Source organism: Oenanthe melanoleuca, chromosome 3 (genome assembly GCF_029582105.1).
Source record: "Oenanthe melanoleuca isolate GR-GAL-2019-014 chromosome 3, OMel1.0, whole genome shotgun sequence".
Lineage (NCBI taxonomy): Eukaryota > Metazoa > Chordata > Aves > Passeriformes > Muscicapidae > Oenanthe > Oenanthe melanoleuca.
The window spans coordinates 86,796,924-86,816,245 of record NC_079336.1 but is presented as its reverse complement, the minus strand read 5'-3'; the positions used below and the strand labels follow the sequence as shown (position 1 = coordinate 86,816,245).

General features: G+C 46.3%; 3 protein-coding genes across 3 annotated transcripts in view; 1 reads left to right on the top strand and 2 right to left on the bottom strand.

Moving 5' to 3' along the window:
• Window positions 1-734: 734 nt before the first annotated feature.
• PRPH2 (peripherin 2) lies at window positions 735-9,860 on the bottom strand. The gene is made up of 3 exons (XM_056489004.1): window positions 9,280-9,860; window positions 6,309-6,555; window positions 735-1,209 (listed from the first exon to the last, which is right to left on the bottom strand). Exons 1-3 carry the CDS (start codon window positions 9,858-9,860, stop codon window positions 973-975), a joined length of 1,065 nt encoding a protein of 354 aa, XP_056344979.1. The 3' UTR covers window positions 735-972.
• Window positions 9,861-16,146: 6,286 nt separating this feature from the next.
• TBCC (tubulin folding cofactor C) lies at window positions 16,147-18,759 on the bottom strand. Its single transcript, XM_056489002.1, has one exon. It carries the CDS (start codon window positions 18,711-18,713, stop codon window positions 17,676-17,678), a length of 1,038 nt encoding a protein of 345 aa, XP_056344977.1. The 5' UTR covers window positions 18,714-18,759; the 3' UTR covers window positions 16,147-17,675.
• Window positions 18,760-18,864: 105 nt separating this feature from the next.
• The window catches only part of BICRAL (BICRA like chromatin remodeling complex associated protein), a 42,807-nt gene continuing 42,349 nt past the window's right edge, over window positions 18,865-19,322 (top strand). Inside the window, exon 1 of the mRNA XM_056489000.1 lies at window positions 18,865-18,891. The gene's annotated coding sequence lies outside the window, so the exon portion shown is untranslated. The remainder of the gene's footprint in view (window positions 18,892-19,322) is intronic.

Sequence of the window (19,322 nt, the reverse complement as noted above, 5' to 3'; positions counted from 1 at the left end):
AGCGGCCTGTCTGGATTTGGGTTTGTCTTTTTCTTGCCTTAAAAATAGTTGGGCTTGAATATTCTGGAGCAAATTATGAGCTGACATACTCTGTAAAATGTCCAGAGTAACCATAACTGGCACATGCTCATAGCCTGGATTCCACCCACTAAAAGATGAATCTTCTAAGCTTCTGTGAAGAATTTAAATACAAGGTGAAGCATAAATCTATGACACATGTATCCAAGATATACAGCCTGCAAAAACCCCTGAGAAACAAACCCCCTGAATTTTACCTGAATGTTGTTTTTATGATGCTTGGCTGCTTCATTAAATTACAATTTTTGCTTAGTACATAAATTCTCAGCATAAGTTTGCATTTTGTTCTATGTACATCTTAAGAATACAGCAGAAAATACCATTGCTTAGCACATTAACAAAAATCACATATGAGAGGTTTGTCAAAATACCTGTATGCTAAGTTATATACAATTCTGGAAATCCTTCTTTCTTTGAATTCTATCATGTTACTCTCCAGAAACCCAATCTGTTTGTCCTTAAAATCTGAAGTACAGAAAGTATTCAGATGAAACAACTTGAGCAAAAAAAAAATTAACTTTCAAATTCCACTTTTAATTTCAAAATAAGATGGAATGGATCGCCGTGTGATGCCAGAAACCTTTTTTTTTTTTTTTTTTTTTTTTTTTTTTAATTTTTTTTTTTTTTCCTTAAACTAACTGTCTCTGATAAGGGAACACGTGAATATTGCAAGTCCTAGTTGGGGTCATATTCCCAAAAGGATGTGGATGTGGTGTACTCACATAAGTGTTTTATCCCAAGGTGCACTATGCTGTATGCTCCCGTGTACAAAAGTGAACATGAGTAGAAATGTGTGTTCTGGTGGTTGATACATAGCTTTTAAAATGTAGATATATTCACAATTCTCAGTTTGTGTTATTTTCCTCTGAGAAAAAGTCCACCTCAATGAGCAGCTCAACTGACTGTTGTGATGGCTGGCGTCTTCCCACCTTCCTCTCCTTCGGCCCCTTCGGCTCCTGCATCCACCTGGTTGAACTTACCCAGCTTTTTCAAATTCTCCAGCGCGGATTTGAAAGTGTCCTTCAGGCTGTTCTCCAGGATCCAGCCTTCGCTCTCGCACTCGGGGTCTTCGGGATTGGCAATGCTTTCCAGGGAGGTGTGCAGGAGGCGCAGGCCGACCATCACCGACATCTGTGCCAGGAGCAGAGAGCTCTGTCAGCCAGCTGGAGATCCCAACCCGCCCTCAGAGAGCTCTGTCAGCCAGCTGGAGATCCCCTCCCTGTCCCTGCTGTCCCTGCTGTGCCAGCCTGGCTGCCTGTGAGCAGCAGCCCGAGCGGCTCTGTGCCCTCTGCCTGCCCCAGCAGTGTCAGTGCCTTCCCAGCAGCTTTTAATCCATCCCTGGCTGCTGTGCCCTGCACGTCCAACAGGCAGTTAGGATGTGTGACACCGTCCTTGACCACTTAGTTTTAACTGAATATTTTGGCTTTGCATTGACCTTAATATGTTTGGAGAGTTTATTAAGCTGATTAAGGAGATATTAATGAATCAGCGTCTCTGCAGGATGGAGCAGCGTTAGGGTTTGAGCCATTGGTTTGTCTGCTGCAGATTCTGATTTTGTTTTAACATAGGTATGAGAAAATAAGGAAACCAAGGCAGCAGGTGATCTCTCACTGGTTCCACCTTAAACAAATTTGTATTTCTGATTAAATATTACCTGGTCCCAGCAGCCCTGACTGAGACTTTTTCTACTGTGCTGAGTAACACTGCTGACACTGGCAACACCCTGCACCTGCCTTCAGAGAGCAAGTGTGACTTTAACCAGTCTCCTGCCTTCTAACACCATTCAGAACAATCTGATCTCACCCTTGTGGTGCTTATGGAGAAAGTGATTGATGAGTGAAGTAGAGGAGGAAAGCAGAGAAGAGCCTGGTGATGTGGTAGGGCTGGTGGTTGGGCTGGGGCAGCAGTAAGATTGGTTTGCTCCTTCATGTGCTGGGTAAAGCTCAGGTGCTCACCTCCTGCTCTCAGGACCTCATAGGATTTGTTCCCTAAGAGAAGTATGATGCCTCTGTCACCCTATCCAATTTCCCAAGGAACAGAGGACCTTTAGTCCTCCTCAACCCTGATGGTGAAAGAGGCAGGCAGATTTGAGGTTAGGATTCAGCCACATGGCAAGGCCAGTGGCAGAATTCACATCTGGCTTTTGGACTTGAGGGGCTGCCCAAGGATGTGCTTCCATGGACCATCCTTCAGCCTGTCTACTGGGGTCACCCTACTTGTGTATGATCAGAGTCTCCAAACTCTCGGAAGATTAACTCTTGGCTACTCTCAAAATTTGCAGATGTTCGTATTTCTCTGCCTTCACTCAAGATCAGAAAGGGAAAAACATTGGACAAACAAGTTTCATCAAATACTTCCATATCCAAAGGAAAATGTTCACACTGCTTAACACAGGAATGCATGACTAGCCAGGCTTTGGTAACTATGGAAGTTTCTAGTGGCTCTGAGTCTGGAAATAGTCTCATCTAGCCAATAATATGATGACTTAAATCAGTTAAAGCACTATTCTATAAAAGTCACAACAAGTGACAAATCCCATCACATTAGTCTTGGGATTTAAAGCCTTTGACATCTTCCTTCCACTCTGAGTCCCAGTTTTGCTGCTTTCACTCATGGGGCTGATATCTTTGAAATCAGTGGCTGTTGCAAGTGCAGATTAACAGGTCTGGGTGCAGGAAATGGCTCCACGTTGCTCTCTACTTCTTGCTGCATGTCAGCAGGAGTTTGTTTCATGATTCACTTGCCAAGTGCCACTATTTGACAGCCAAAGTAGGTGGACTGGCTTCCTGAATGGCTCTAAGCCACTAAATATTATCATGCTTTTAAAAAAGAAGGTGCTTGTGCAGCTCTGAGCATCTGACCTGTCCTTGGATAAAATTTTGTGACATTTTGTCTCAGTTTAAGATTTTATTTTCTTAATTTGAGTCCCTGAAGCTGAGATTCCTTAAAAGCAATGCAAAATGTCTGGGCTCTTGTCACCTCCACTGATCTAAGCCTGCCTTCTCTGCCAGATAAGAGCCCAGGAGGTTTGAGACAAGCATCTGGTAAATTAGTCTATCCCCTGAATGATCACAGAGAGTCTGGGACCACCAGTTTGGCTGAAGTCTGGCACCAGGGAGGGCATAGCCCCATGCACCAGTAGGTGCTGGGGGTAACTGGCTGGCAGCTAAGGGCCTTGGGGCTCTGGATGACCCCAAGCTGTCCCTGAGCCAACAATGTGCCCTTGGGGCAAAGGGGGGAAATGGTATCCTTGGCTGCATTGGATGAATAATTGCCAGCAGGCTGAGGAATGTGATCCTTCTTCCCCCCTGCTAGCCCTGGTGAGGCCACAGCTAAACCTCCAACCTTGGCCAGGTGTGAGCTGTAGGTGTGAGCTTAGCCAAGCCCAGCACAGCAGGCTGGGGTGTCAGAGCCCTGGAGTGAGGCCAGTCTTGCTCAGGGATGTTTCCTTCCCGTGGAAACTCTTGTCATTTTACAGCAACTTCGGAGTGCCAGGAAGGACATGACCACAGTGTTTCTCCAGGGCTAGGGCTGTGCAGGCTGGGCTGTGGATGCCCTGCACCACAGCACATTCAGCCTCTCCAGCTGGGACAGCAGAGCCAACTGTGTCCATCTGGAGGGTTCCTGCTGCCTGGGGCTGCTTTTGGAGACCACAGGAGCTCACTCCTGCTGCTAATGCATCAGAGAGATGACTGTCCAACACAGGACATGCAGTGTGCCCCCTGTGAATGTCTCTGCTCTCCTGAGCTCAGCCTGGCCCGCTCTGTGGCACATGTCAGGGGAATCCCGGGCTCTTGGCTGTTGCAGCAGCTGTGACCTATTGAGATCCACATGTCTGCACAACTGGAGGACCTGGAGCATCTCAGGAACCAGCCTCAGCCCTCTCTTCCTTTGGAAATGCTTTATTCAGGGCACCTTGAACCCTTCTTCTCCTCTTTGCTGGCTGAGGCAGGTCAAGAAGACATCCAGGCTTGCTCTTCTTGACCTTCTGCAGCCAAGCCCATCTGTTTGCCAGGGTTTAGCCTGAGGCGGCTTAGCCAGAGCAGGGTGTGATCTTTTTTTGTCACCCTCATGACTGGTTGTCACACAAGGGAAGCCTTCAGCTTTTGTTAGGAAAAGCAGCTTCTAGATACTAGCATTCTTTTCAAATACAAGTTTTGATGTTTCAAAATAAGTTCATTCTTTCTTGTGCCTAATATAGGAAGGTGAAACAGATATGTCCTTCTCTGAGGTCCCTGCGCCTGTTTGGCAGGTTTCCTTTTTCTACAGCTCAAAATAACAGCTGTGATTAGTATTTCCCTCCATGTTCTCTCCCCCTTCCCACACCTCAGTTCCAGCCACCAGCTGGAAGAATCATCCACAGCCCCCAGAAGGGCTTTGCTGGAGAAGAACCTGGTTTGAGTCCACGGTGGCTGCAGGTGTAAAGCAACCCAGGATTTTGCCTTTGCACTTTTCTGTGACTTCCCAGGAAGTCAAAGTGGAAATGAGAAGCACAGAGCCAGCACAGCCATTGCCCCTGGGCTCACCCTGCTCAGACCCACACTTACCTTGGCCAGGAGCTGGAATCTCTGCTGCCCTCCTACTCAGCATTAAATTGTTTCCTATCCTGGCTGGAATTTAAAGGAAGTGGTTATATTTCAAGGGAGACTAAATTAATGTCTGTTTCCTGCAAATCTTCCTCCCTTCAAAGTTTGCCTTAAAACTAAAGGGAATTTCAGACCCAAATCTGGGCCCTTTATGGTAGAATATCATAAATATTCAGGAGGGCAAGTTATTGTAACCCAGGATCATGTTGTTTCTTTCAAGTTTTGCCCTAAAAGTCCTCTGATTGCCTGAAAAAAAGTATCACCTTCTATTTTGAAAAAGACAAAGAAGAGAAGAGATCTTATTTCCCGTTATGCCACAGGCTGAAAAAAATACCCAGGTGTACTTTGAAGAGTTAGACATAAAATACTGCATTTTTATCACTGCTATTAATGTTAACATATCACTGTCATTAATCTCTTGCAAGTTAGCAGAGGTATGTTACAGGTTCCTAGTCATGATTTTTTGCAGCTGGCATTGGTATTTTTGTGCATTTTTCCCCTGAGTTTTTGAATTTCTTTGACTTTCAAATACAATTGAAATTCCCCTATCTTGAATCTAGGCTAAAATAAAGACCTTTTTTTTTTTTTTTTTTTTTTTTTTACCAGAACAGTGCAAAGAGGTAGTACATTTCTCTGCAGTTTGGAGCAGTTATTTTTAAGACAGCCCAACATGGAGTAACTTTATGATATTTTCTTTTTTTCCAGTTCACAGATTTAAGTAGGTGTTTATTTTCTAAAAAGCATCCTCATTCCTGGAAGGCTGTGGGCCAGTGCTGGTATCAAAATGTAACTCATCTTTTTTTAATTTGCATGTATCTAAATTTTTTAAAAGGCAGCTGAATCATTTAAAATAGGCAATGCCATTTGCAGCAGCCATGCTGAGGGTAGGAAAGGATCTGCTGCACCCTGGGGAGCTGCACCCTCCCTTGTACCAGCCTGATCTCCACATCCAGCACCTCACGTTCCAGCCCTCGTGCCACTGCCAGCCCACGCTCCCCCAGCATTAGAGTTGATTAAACAGCCTGGCTAGAAACTGCCCATCTCCCAGAGGAGGAGGTTCATTGCACTGGATGAACAGTATTTTATCAGCCAAGCTGCACTTTGGGTTATGGTGCCCACAGACACCTGCCCTGGGCAGTGTTGGCACCTGTTTGCATTTGTGTTGTGGTTTTAGGAAGCAGAATAAAATAAATTTGCTCCACCTAAACCACTTTTTCTGATCAAAAACCTTGGTGGAGCTGATGAAGGTCCTGTCTTGAAATAGTTTCATTTGAAGCCTTATTTTATTCAGTGTCTAAACCCTGTAACTGCACTTTCTGTCCCACTAGTTACTGTCACATCTTTCTCATGTGCTGCTTTTTTGTATTTCTCACTCCCCACAAATGGTGACCCGTGTAAAGTTAATGCATCTGGACAGCAGAGCCCTTGCACTCTCTTCCCTGCTCAGACAGAAAATGACTCCTTTTCCCTTCTTGCTGTGGGACACTCGAGGCTCTGCTAAGAGGGGTCTGTGATCCCACTCCACCTCTGCTTCAGCCCTTACTGAGCTGTTAGATATTTTCTCAGCCAAACCACGGGGCAATTTATTTCCAAGAGGCTGGCTTCTGAGCCTGAGCAGCCCTGCTCCTGCAGGGCAGAGGGTACCTCGAAGAGCCAGACGAGGAGGATGACGGCGCCCATGGAGCTCATCATGCCGCTGTAGTAGCTGAGCAGCGCTTCCCGGCAGCCGCGCCGCCACAGGTTCAGCTCCTCCGTCTGGTAGTCGTAGCTGTAGTGGGCAGAGTTGTTGGTGACCTGGTACTGGATGCAGGGCCTGGGGGAGCTGGGGTTGCAGCAGCTGAAGGGGACTCCATCCACCAGGTACCTCCCGTCCACGTTGCTCTTGATGCGGCTGCGGGCGAGAAGGGAGCGTGACAGACACACAGACAGACAGACAGACACACACACACACAAAGATATCCAGCAGCAAATCTGCACCAGGAAGGAAAGCAAAGGCAAGGAGGATTTTCCACCATGCCTGTTCTCCATAGCTCACATAGCAGTGAACTGTGGTTCTCCTTGCTCACACAGCGGAGTTTGTCCAGGGTGTCCTTTCTCCCCAAAATCCTTTCCTGTGTCAAAGCCACACTGAGTCTGTAATCAACTCCTCCCGTGGAAATGCACACTCTTGGGTCACTTCTTCAAATAAACTCATTTTTAACAAAATTAAATGGCAGAGATAATTTAGGAGGGGCTGTCAGAGGACAGTGATCACAGCATGGAAAGGACGTGCTGGAGTTGACCTGAGCTTGGAAAAGAGCCCAGAACAGCCTTAGGACCCACCATTGATCCAGCAAACCTAATAGCTTCTTTTTGATGATACTAGCTCCAGGGAGGGGTTGTGCATTTATTTACTCTTGGCTTGGGAAGGCAGCCAGTATTGAAAACATGAAATATGCTTCAGCAACAGGATGTTGCAAAATTTCCAAAGTCCTTGCAGGGGCTCCCCAGCTTTTGTTCATCTGACACTGTGGTTGTTCTCTGTAAAGAATCATTTAGCCTGGGGTCTTAGGAGAGGTTTGCCCTCCAAGTTAACTTAGATGCAAGTTAACATAGAAGGCAAATAGTTCCACTGACACTGCAAAAAGGACTGCAGTTTTAAAATAGACCACTTTGCTTAGAAATTCATAGAATGGAGAAACCCAGAATTGTAGAGAGGCAAAAACAAAAACAAAAAAAAAATCCGAGTGTCACTTGTAGCTTTCTATATGGTATTTTAAAATTGTGTCATAGAGAGGTGATTCCAGCAACCTGGTGAAGGGAAATTCCACTTTGCAGTCATGACCTAAAAATACCTACGCAGCAAACTCAGTTGAAGTTTTCTCTCTAAATGTAAAGTGTGCTCTGGATTGGGTCTAATTCCCATTCATGTGTAAATGCTCCACCAGTTTCTGATAGATTGGGTATTGGATCAGACCTTTGCTCTACAAATAATATAAAAATTCCATTGTGAGGGACAGACTCCCACCTTCCTTGGAATTTAGGAGAACTTCACTATTGGCTTCAAAGGGACCAGACTATCCCACCAGGAATGGGAGCAGAGATTGTGCACCACCACACCATACAAACCTTGAATTCACTGAAACCCATTTGTAGATTTTTAATGCCCTATTTCCTGCCTCAGTAGTACAAAGAAATTACCTTGAGTCTCAGTCCCAAACAAGGCATCAGTTATTAAGGACAGTATAACCCTGTTTTCCCCCTGTGCATTGCCCTTCCACTGCTGCTGGATTAAGTTACAGCTCTCAAATCTCCATATAATGCTGGCAAGGTTTTTTCAAGTAGTTATTTATACCCATGGGCATACCTTCACAATGGAAACACCCCCTTATGCAATAGTGAATGTATTTGTTATAACACCCTGCAGTGCAAGGGGTTAAATCTGTAACAGTTTTCACTAAAAAAGTCCTCATTCACAACTGCAAAAACAACCAGACCACCCAACGAGTCAAAAGAACATGCAGAGAGTCACACACAAGTGAAATACCATTTACACAGTCAGGCAGGGATCCCAAGTGATCCCAAGAGATACACAAAGCTTTTTTTCCAAAATTACTTCAGACATTTTTAATACAGGCAGTATATTTGAAAGGCAGATTGCTTCCAGTTTACAGAACCCCTTATGCAACCACAGAGCATAAACATTAATGAATGATGCTCCCAAAGAACCTGGAATAACCATCTCTTTCCCTGGTGTTTAATTTTTTAAAAGGTTGTGGGTATTTATGCCTAATGCTATTTTTTTAATTTCAAAGGTTCATTTTGTTCTCATGTTTATTTTTTGCTTGAGCTTACTGCACCTAACCTGATTTTGGGATTACTGCCTCTTTGGGCACTGACATCAAAGCCATTAAGGTGTTTCTGGTCAACAACCTGGTCTGGTTTGTATAGAAACAATAAACTAGTGCTGCTTTCATGTAAAGGTTTAAAAAAATTAGGCACAGGACAGAACTTAAAATACATATGGCTACAAGGGCCACTGTGTAAAGCTAGGAACATCAATTGATGCTCACAGCTATTATCACAGCACTGAAGTGATCCATTGAGTGAATATAAAAATAAAATTCTAAATCTTAAGGACCTAAAACACATGAGTTATTGGCAAAATGTTACTGCCTCTATTTATTTCCATGCAGCTGATTAGCTGCTAATGTCTAAGTGGAGTTTTAAAAGTGGTATCAACAGTATATCTACAGGGAATTCTTTTTTTAGGAAATTAATAAGTAACATTGACATCTGCTTAAGGATTAGTAAAGTTCTGATACTTTCCTATTGATTTTGGGAGTGTGGCTCAAGGTAATGGGTTTACAAAGCAGTAAAAGACAGTAAAAACTAATAAGTCTGTTTCCACCACACTGAGTAAGAGTGGGAATTGTAGTTGAGTGCTTTTTATTTTATTTTATGGATGACTTTGGAGGAATTTGTCAGGGCAGGAAGCAATCTAGCTGGTCATTTGGGATGCTTTATTACACAAGACCCCATTTTACACAAACCCCCTTCCAGCCAGTGCCTGTTGGCGCTTGGGGACAGCATTGACCAAACACTGACACTACACAAGCCCCAGCAAGTCACTTACTCTTTCACTTCTTTGGAGCTGAAGTCCAGGTATCTGTTGCTGATCCACTGGATCTCGAACCAATCTTTGTAGCCGTTGTTGCCACAGCACTTGAACTCGATCTGGAGCATGTCGATGGTTTTCTTCATGAAGCACCTCCCGGGGGTGTCGGTGTCCCGGTAGAACTTCATGCCGTTCTTGAGCCCCTGGGCCAGGGTGCTCTCCAGGGAGCCCCTCATGAGAAAGCAAATCAGGGCCACGAAGAAAAGGAGCATGTTAAAGACGCAGCACAGTGCCAGGTAAGGTTTCAGCATAGGCTTCCACTTGGCAAATTTAGCGGGATCCAGAGAATCGTAACAAATTTTTCCAGCAAAACCGTTGAAGGCGCAGGATAATATACCCATCAATATCAAAGAATTGGGCACAAAGTGGCTTTCATTATTGTCCATCACTTCGCTTCGCTTCCGGAGCTCAATTTTGAGGAACAATCCCATGCTAAAAACAAGGATTCCAGCAAACACCGAAAACCAGTTCATGAGCCATAGTCCCTGCGCTAGTTTTACCCGTTTCTTCTGATTGAATTTGACTTTCAGCAGTGCCATCTTTGTAGTGGGAGATGTTGGAAGATTTCACAGCCTGGACCCCTCTTCTCAGCGTAAGCAACTCGAGGAAGAACCATTCAGGCGTCGGAAGAGATCCCGAACGGCACATCGGGAAGCGAGCCACTGCACAGTGCTTCCATCTTGAACTCCCCTGGTTAGGATTCAAGTAAGTAAAATATGCAAAGGTCCCAATTAGAAATTTCACATTAGTGAGAATAATGGGCAATTAGCACCTACAAGTATTTCTGGTGGTTTCTTCCAAGCAAAGGAGAAACACTCTCAAGGTTTCAAATGATTTGATCTGGATCTGCAAGACGTCATTCTAATACCTTTAATCATTTGATCCAATTTGGAGAAATGTCTGTCAACAGATGAGTGGAAGTAATCCCTCATTTTACTATTTAGTAGATTTGTGCTCTCCTATGATAGGCTGCTGGGTGGAATATGAAACCCCAGAGATATAAAAAGATCTTTGTTGCCAGAAGAATATGGAACCTTTGAGGAAACAGGAAGAGAGCTCTGGATTAAAAAAAGGTTGCTTGTATACAAACATACCCTTCCCCACCATGATCCTGATAGATTCATATCTACAGCCAAACCCACATTCTATCCTTATCCTTCTGTGTTGACTTGAGATGACATCCTGTGGCTTATGTATTCTGGAAGCAGATAAGCGTGTCATTTACGGTGACCTAAAAAACCTAAGCTTGGCATTTTCTATTTACTTCCAGGGCTTGTACCATCTCTGAGTCTTGGCAGGAGAGCAGGAGAAAGGAAAAGTGCAGAGAAACTCAATAAATAAACCCTGGGCTGAAATCTAGAGATGCATTTATAAAAAGTGAGCTGGCATGAGCAGCTTACTGGATAATCACCAGAGAGGTGAGCAGGGCTGCCCAAGGAGACCCATCCAGGAGTTTACACCAGGGAGGAATTCAACTCAGTGAGTTGCAAGGGAGGCATCCTGGGGGTCCTCACGCTCTGCTCTCATGCTGGAGTGGGCAGACAGGAGGGTACAACCCCTCCCGTGGCAGTGGCTCCTCTGGCAGCACACAGCTGTGCCAGGCAGGCAGAGGAGCCTCCTCCGCTGCTCGAGGAGTTCTGCTTGCTTTGGAATAGCATCTCCCACTCACCACACAGGGGTTTGGAGCTACTGGGAAATTCCTGCACTGCCTCATCCCTGCCACCACCACGCAAAATTGACCTCAGGCAACCTCCAGCAGTGGAATATTATTCTGCAGGTGTGTGAGGGCATGGGTGCTAATGCTGCGGGGGAGAAAGGAGCAGCCCAGAAGAGGGACTGGGAGGATTCTCTCTCACCTGTGAGCCAGACCTGCTGCTGCCACCACCCAAGGCTCTGGGGGCATCCTCTAGTGGCTGCCAGCAGCATGGCCACAGCCCCAGGGACAGAGAAGGAAAGGGATCTGCTGGGACGAAGGCAAGTGTGAAAACCAATAACGTGAATAATTAAAAAGCCCAAGCACAGAAAAATAACGTTTGATGCAGCTCTGTGGTACCATGGATGCTTCTGAGCTACCGTTTGAAATCCTGGAATGCTGAAGGTTCCTTCAGGAAGGACAAAGGCTGGCAACTCACTGCTTCTTCCTGTCCTAATAGGTTTTTGTGGTGGGCCTTTCCCAGCCCATGCTGGTGCTATTGCAGTGAGCTGGAGAGCAGCTGGTAACTGGGAGCTTTCTAAAGCCAGGCTGGTTGTTTGCATTGCTGCTGCCCTTGCTGGTGAGGAGTGAGTGTGGAAGATGAGAGGGAAGGTGATTATCCATCAGGGACTATTCTCTCCTCTTGCCATGAAGTGGATGAGAAGTGCTGTTTTTGAGAGAGCCTATTCGTGCTTTTGTGCAATAAGTCAGGGTGCTGAAGTAGCATCTCTCCTGGCAAAATATCCCACATCCAATGTAGCACGTGTTGTGTTTCACTGACTCTTCCAGGGTTCAGCTAAGAGACTTGAGTTTGGAAAATGTATTTATCTGACAGCCTGGAGTTAATTCTAGATAAAGGAACTTGAAACCATTTCCTTTCTTGTCAGTGATGACAGTGGAACTGTAATTAAAGTGGAAAAGAATTCTGTACCAGGGCTGCAGGTCATGAGGATATACAGTGAAATACTTCCTGCCCACAGCAGATGTAAGCCTGCTGCTGCTCTGGATATGGGTAATTTCGTATTCAGGAGCACAGATGAATCTGAATGCTTGTCAGTTTAATAATTTAACATTTAGATACCCATGATAAATCTGATGCAGCAAAATCATGTAAGTGTATCCACTACAGTGTTTCCTCTAATTCAGGAATAAAAGTAGTGAAGTAGAACATGCAGGACGTGCTTCAGGGCTCGCTGATCCCTCCAGATTTACTCTTCTGCCTACAAACAAAGGAAACGGGAGGGGTCCTCATACATCACTGCTAAATTGCTAGTGTTGGCTGGGAGGTGATCAGTACAAATCCTGAACCTGATGCTCAGGAAGGGACACTCACTAATTAGACCTGTGAGACTTTGGGTGGTACCTTTAAATCATCACAGAGAGTAATCAGCACCACCAAAACAACCTGGATTAGGAAAAATGCTGTTTATTTAAGTAGTTTTCTATTCTAGTAGTTTTCTTTAAGTAGTTTTATATTAAGCAGTTTTAAGGTGTTTATTTAAGTAGTTTTCAATTGCTCAATACTGGCTGGAGCCTTAAAGTGGCAAAAACTACCCCACCCATCCAGCTGGCTCGACGTGCTCAGGAGTTTGAAAAGGGATTTTCAACACTTTTAAAAGTGGGAATGAATTCTTCCCCATTATCCCAGACACGGAGCCGACAGACCCTGGGCAAGCATTGGCACAAACCCACCAGCCAAGGGCTGTCTCTGGCAGAGCCACCCAAGGGAGAGGAAGGTGATGGAGAAATCAGAAGGGTTTTGGGGTGGGGACAGTTTGAAAAAGAAAACTCTTCTTGCCTGGCATCTGCTTTTCTTAAAAAGCTTTTTCTTGGCTCCAATTTAGTTTGGCACTTACTACTGCTTTCTATTTCAAAGAGAAAATGCTGAAATTGATCTATAGCAGATAAAAGCTAAATGCTGCAAGAATGTTTGAGTTAATGGTCTCAGAGGTTGTCTATTAAATTCAATTGTATAATTCATATGCTGATATTGGAGAAAAAAAAAGGAAAGGTAGAGTAAAATATTCAAATTATTATTGATCTCACCATGAATCTGTTCAAATCCAAAATCTAGTTAAAAATTATAATGTGTATGTATAACAATACAATATTGATACCTTTCCAAAAAGCTATGCCTGCTAACCTACACATAAGCTACAAATTTATTAATTAAGAGAGAGGAATGTAAACAATTTAATCTAGTATTTGTTAAACAGTCTGGTGCTCAGCCCTGGACCAATCTTAATCTTTCCATCTTCAGGAGTATAAAACACATGCATACCTAAACCATGGAAGTACCCTCAGATGGCAAAAAGAATCATTTCTTGGCCCAATCTTTCTTTCACACTGCTCTGTGATATGAAATGTGTGCCTTTCTGAGCTTTTTTTTTTTTTCCCTTTCCTTAGGAGTGGTTATATTTCACTGCAAGAATAATGATGTCTGGTTTTACCTTGGATGGGAAGCTATTGTGTAGAGAGGTTTGCTCATGTACCCTCACTTACAGTTTTGTTTCAATTGTAACTCTGTGGTGTGAACAGGGACACTCCTGAGGAACAATGTGATAAAAATGCTGTACCTCACTGTACCATTATCAGGTGGAGAAAAGTCTGATTTATGACAGGCTGGAAATAGAGGCAAATTCTAAATTCACTGCTGGGATTGTTGTAAATTCAACCTGCTGGACTCTGTGGCTCCTGAACTTGGCTGGAGCACACTGTGGGGGTTTTGGTGTGGTTTTGCTCTGGGTAACTCCCAGAATTTCAGCCATCATTCATGTGGGGGTGTGTAAAATGTTCAGAAAACACAGCTTATTTTTTTTGACCTCCAATACAGTCATTATGAGTGTTTTTTGTATTATTGTGGTGCCTGGGGTGCAGCATTCACTGCTGAAAAAATAAGAGTTAGAAATCAAAGTTTGTATTTGCAGAAACAGAAAGAAATATGTTGGGAATTAAAAGAAGCTTACAAAAAGCTCATGCTAGTCATTACTGCTGGAAAACATCTCAGCACAACAGGTGGATCCCCCAGTCAGTCAGATAAATCAGATCATGATGTGAATGGAAATGCTGAAATTTCCCCAAGTTGCATAGATTCCTTTTCTTGCTATTTCTGTCTTTCCTGGTAGGTGACGAAATTGGCTGTTTAGTAAAACCTGAAGCAATTCCAGGCAAAACCACTGAGATTTGAATCTTGTCTACATGCAGCTATTGCTTAAATAAAAAAAATCCAAAATATAATGCATAAAATTGTGTAGGAAATTGTCTTATGTATTTCTTACCTGTTTCTTCCACAAAACAATTCTACTACAGCTCACATCAGAATCTATTTAAATGAAAGAGAGCTGGATAAAGAGAGAATACAAGTAACTCCATTTCTGTTCCTGTTACTCAGGGGAGCAGGGGCAGACAGCCAGAGGGAAATGCCCAAAGGGAACCAGGGGACAGGCTGATCCCTCTCAGGACAGATCTCTGGGTGAGGTGATGGCCCCATGGGAAGCCCTCCTGGCTGCTTCTCTGGAGACAAGTTTTGGTCTGTGCCACCCCTCAGTGCCCCAACAAATGGCAAGGCTTAGGGCTCTGTGTGGCCTCAGTTTTCTCCCCTGGGTTCAGAGTTGTGTATCTTTGCACAGAACTGTTTTGTTCCCTCCACAGACACACACAGGAGCTCTAAAACACTGAGTAACAGCCCTGTGGTGGACTAAGGAAGTGTCACTGGCTTTAAAGATTTTGGTGAGGCCACTGGCTGGAGGAAGGCTGTCCAACTAGGCTGTCTTCAAAAATGTTTGAAGCAGGACTGCTTTCCTGACTCCCTGCAGAAAATGCTTCTGCAGCTCAACGCCCGTCACTATTTTTATAAACTTTCTGCCTGTTAGCTGCTCTTCAGGGCAAATCTGCACAAGGTTTGTGGTGCTGATGTTCTGTTTTTCCATGCCTCTGGCAGGCACTTATTTTTCAGTCCCTTGTGATGTTTAGCATCATTAATTTCTTTAAAGTATGTGACTTTTAGAGAAGTTCCTGGTGGAACTGGTGGCACTGCAATGCAAACCAGAGCTAGAGCTATTGAAGAGACTATTCACTTCAGTTGTACATTATGCAGGGTGATTGCTAGTTGATTAGAAACACTTAGGGAACTGGCTTCTTTTCCTTAGACCCCAAAAAGTTGCAATTTCTATACTGAGTAGCCCATGAACATGCTAGCAAACCTTTACTAGTGCTTAAGTTCTCATAAAACACTAACAGACTTCTGTTTCAAAATAGTCTTGAATTTCTCTTATGATTCTACATTAGGAAAGTACAATTTGAAAAAGGTGTATGGGAACATGTGCAACTCTGTGTGTATATATATATATATATATATATACACATATACATGAAGTTGTATTTTTAGAACTATAGATTACATTTAGGTATTTGCCTCACCACATTTTTCTGGACTTGCTTCTCTCAAACTGAATTTCCTTGTTTCACGCCATGCCTGAGACCGAGAGCCAGTTACATGTTCTGTATTACAAAGGAAATACTAAATCTTTAGGGCAATTGTCTGGCACCATGTTCCTGAAGAGTACTACCTGCTAACTGTGGCTTGACCAAAGTAAGTATTTGGAGGAAAGAAAACATTAGGAGCTGGGATGTCGATAACCGATGTGTGAAACTGAAGTTTAAACTTCCATGTTTTGACTCCTGCTCTGTTTATCCAGGCAGTACTGCATGCCATGGGCCAGGAGCTGGAACAGGACATGGCACTTCCACAAGAAGTGTGGTAGGAAGTGTTTGGATCTGCCAGGATGCATTGCCACAGGAAGGAGGTGTAAATGTTTAGAACTTTGGGCAAGTAGAACAGAGCCATTACTGTACTTCCCACAGGCCAAATATTTTGCTGTCTCAAGGCTAGAGGATGCTAACAGGAATGATCTGTCACTGCTGGGATCTTTGGAGAACAATTAAGTACACAAGCAGGTTCTGTACCACAATGGATGTGTTAAAATGAAGATACTTGAGAGCTTCAACTGATCACATCCCTCTAACAAAGGGTATAAATAATGTACATTAAAGTAAGACTTAGGGTGTATTCTTTAAATCATTTTATGATGCTGTCAGTGCAAAAAGTCTCATTAGTAAAGGAACAACTGAAATAATTCAAAACAAATATATTTGAAATGCAAAATCCAATTCAGTCAAAAAACATACAATAACAGAAGTAAACAAAAGTGAAAGTTGTCAGGAATATTAAAAAAAAATCCCTTTTGCCCTCCCCCTTTAAATTAAACATGCTGAAAAGAACTTATATAAAAACATTTTCTGCTCAAAACCAGTCAAACACCTAAGTGAAGCTTCAGGTACTTCTCCTGGCAGTGGTGCAGTTTTTGATGGTTCAGCTAGGATTTAGTGTCTGTTAGAGGCACACAAATGATGGCTGCACAGCATAAACAATTTGAAGTTTTAAAATTAAACTTTATGCTAAGGCAAGATAATTATTTCTTGAAAAATGCCACAAGTTAAGGAGGGATTTTAGAAACCTAAAACTGCTATGTATACTTTATATATGGACAGTGGTCACTTCAGCACTTCTAGCAAGGCACTGTAAAGACATTGCATTCCACAGTGCTGCTACTTTTCAACTATTATTTAGCAGGAGTGAAGAGACATTGTTCTGCACTTTATGCAATATAACATGCAATTCTGGAATATAGCATCTTTCTGTTTTACTGACTCTCTCCATCAACACTGCACTTAGGCAGCAGCAGAGTGCTGCAAATTAGCACACAAAGCTTGTTGTCTGGAAAACTAGTGGGATAACCCTGAACACCTCTCCCCTGAAGTTTAAGCTTGCAGAGGAGCTGTTAACCCAGCTTCTGTGATGTTCATCAGCACTTGCTGGATGCCTCTGAGCTGCTCACAGAAGCAGTATCCTTTCACATAGCACTCAAGATAGTGAAGCTTTAGCATTTATACAGACACCATAGGTTTTTAATTTTGAGTAGTCAATACATCAGGAGAGCATTAGATGTTTATTACAGCACTTTCTTCCTTTAGACTTATCTCTCTCAAAGCCAGCTTACAGATTTAACTTTAATCGACAGAAATTGGCTCATCATTGTATCACAGCCTAGGCTGCATCTCAGTCTGCTGCACTGTGCAGTTACAAACTCTTCCTTCAAATGAACCTTTTTCTGCCCCATTGCCTCACAGCAGTACTGCCCTGCACTCCCAAGATTGCTGCTGTCAGCAGCATGAGAACTACAAAAACATGGAAAATTTGGAAATTGATCTTTTCATTCCAGTACAGCTTGCAATACTCACAGCTAATTCAGAGCCTGCCTGGGTGAGTGAAAGCAGCACAACAGCTCTAACAGAGGCTCACTGTTGTTCGTATACCAGTGGCCTCTGCCCCACCTCAGTAAGTTAAAACTCATAGTGAGGTACTTCAGAAATTGGCAAATCCCACAGTGATATATACAGATTATAGCAGCAACTTGTGCAAGAAAAGTAAACAATATCTGACTGGTATTCTTCAACTCAGAAATCCAGCCATATATTATAGTTCAAACTTTGAATACAGAATGGAATTATTTAATGGCATATCGGGGGGGATTAAGTCCCACAGTTCGTGGATCAGTGCGTTTACACGAGGATCCCTTGCACAGCAGAGCTGCGCCCGCAGTCAGTCCCAGCAAGTGATTCTTTCCTGCTCGGGGATCAGGCTCCAGTTGGGTGAAGGCTTGTCAGCCGCCAGCCAGTCGAAGTCATCCACCAGGTTCCAGTTGTTGCTGTTTCTGTCGAGCCCAGACGACTCGAAATCTCGCTCGATACCCGGGTAGCTCCAGGAGTAGGGGGCGAAGGAGACCTCGGAGCAGGCCTCGATGACGGCGCGGCTGGTGACTTGCACATAGACCCGGCAGCGGGCGGTGCGGTGCGTGCGGAGCTGCTGGCAGGCCAGCGCCAGCAGGCAGTCGCTGCAGCCGTCCACCAGCACGGAGGTGGACACGGGCCCGCAGAGCACGGTGCAGCCGCGGCAGTCGCGCACCCGCAGCGTGTTGGGGTTGCCGCGGAGCCGCACCCGGCAGCCGCGCAGCTCCGACAGCAGCACGTCCCGCTGCAGCAGCTCCGCGGGGCCGAGCTCCAGCTCCGCGTCCTGCGCGCCGCTGAAGCCGCACAGCGGCGGCCCGCCCGACTCGCCCTCGGCGAGGCCGGGGCCGGGCGCGGCGGGGGCCGGCGGCGCGGGCTCGGCGGGGCGCGGGGCGCTGCCCGGGGCCGCTTCTTTCTTGAGGGCGCGGAAGGCGAATTTCTTCTTGGGCTGCAGCTGCTGCCGCCGCGCCGCCAGGTCCCCCTGCAGCCGCGCCACGGTCTCCTGCCCCTGCCGCACCTCGTAGGGCGCCAGGAAGCGCACGCTGTCCGTCAGCAGCTTCTGCAGCGCCTGCAGGCGGGCGGCCGCCTCCTCCAGCGTGCCCTCCGCCAGCAGCGCCTCCACGGCCTCCCGCTCCCGGGCGAAGGCGGCCAGGAAGAACTCGCTCTGTTCCTCCTTCACTACCTGCGCCTCCTTCTTCTGCCGCTGCCGCTCCACGCCCTGCTGCCGCTCCGCTTCCCGCCGCTGCAGCCGCTCCGGCAGCACCACGGCGGAGGCGGCCGAGCCCGCCGCCACCTCGGGCTGCGAGAGAGCCGCCACGGCCGCCGCCGCCGCCGCCTCGCCCGGCGCCGCCATCTTGCCGCTCGCCTCCCCTGCGGTCACCAAGCGACGCGCGGATTGGCTGCCCGCAGCCCCGGCTGCGCCGCCGCCGCCGATTGGCGGCCCGGGAGGCGCGCGGCGGGGGAGGGCGGGAGGGCCGGAGGGAGGGGTCTCCCGCGGTCTTAAAGGGGCCGCCGCCTCTCCGCGGGATGGGGTGAGTGCTGGCGGCAGGTGCCGTGCGGGGCGGGTTAGCCCGCTTCCCAAATTAGCGCCCGGGACATAAATAAGCCCCCGCGCCGCTCCCCCGCAGTGCCCGCGGGGAGCTGCTCGCTTCTCCCCGCTGCTGTGCTTACGCCCACACCTCCCCGCCCGGGCCGCGCCCGTCGCCGCTGGCCCTGGGCGCGGGGCTCCCGCGGGGCCGGGGCGGGCTCGGCTCGGCTGGGCTCGGCTCGCTGCGGGCCCGGCGGGAGGCGGCGGGGCCGCAGCCCGGAGCTCCGCTGCCCTTCCCAGCGGAGCCGAGCCGCCCCCGCGCTCCGCAGGCGCCGGGCGGGTCCCCCGGCCTGGCAGCCCCACACGGCCGGCCCTGCGGCGGGCTCCGGCCGCCCTGCCCCGTAAACCTTCCCTGCCGCTGCCTCTGCGCAGCGA

Bases quoted from the DNA above. Each gene is read 5' to 3' on its own strand.
- PRPH2 (XM_056489004.1), bottom strand. From the start codon at position 9,860: ATGGCACTGCTGAAAGTCAAATTCAATCAGAAGAAACGGGTAAAACTA. The intron at 6,556-9,279 runs GTAAGTGACTTG...TCTCGCCCGCAG, and splicing joins AGCTCCAAAGAAGTGAAAGA to CCGCATCAAGAGCAACGTGG. The intron at 1,210-6,308 runs GTACCCTCTGCC...CTCCTGGCACAG, and splicing joins TCCTCGTCTGGCTCTTCGAG to ATGTCGGTGATGGTCGGCCT.
- TBCC (XM_056489002.1), bottom strand. From the start codon at position 18,713: ATGGCGGCGCCGGGCGAGGCGGCGGCGGCGGCGGCCGTGGCGGCTCTC.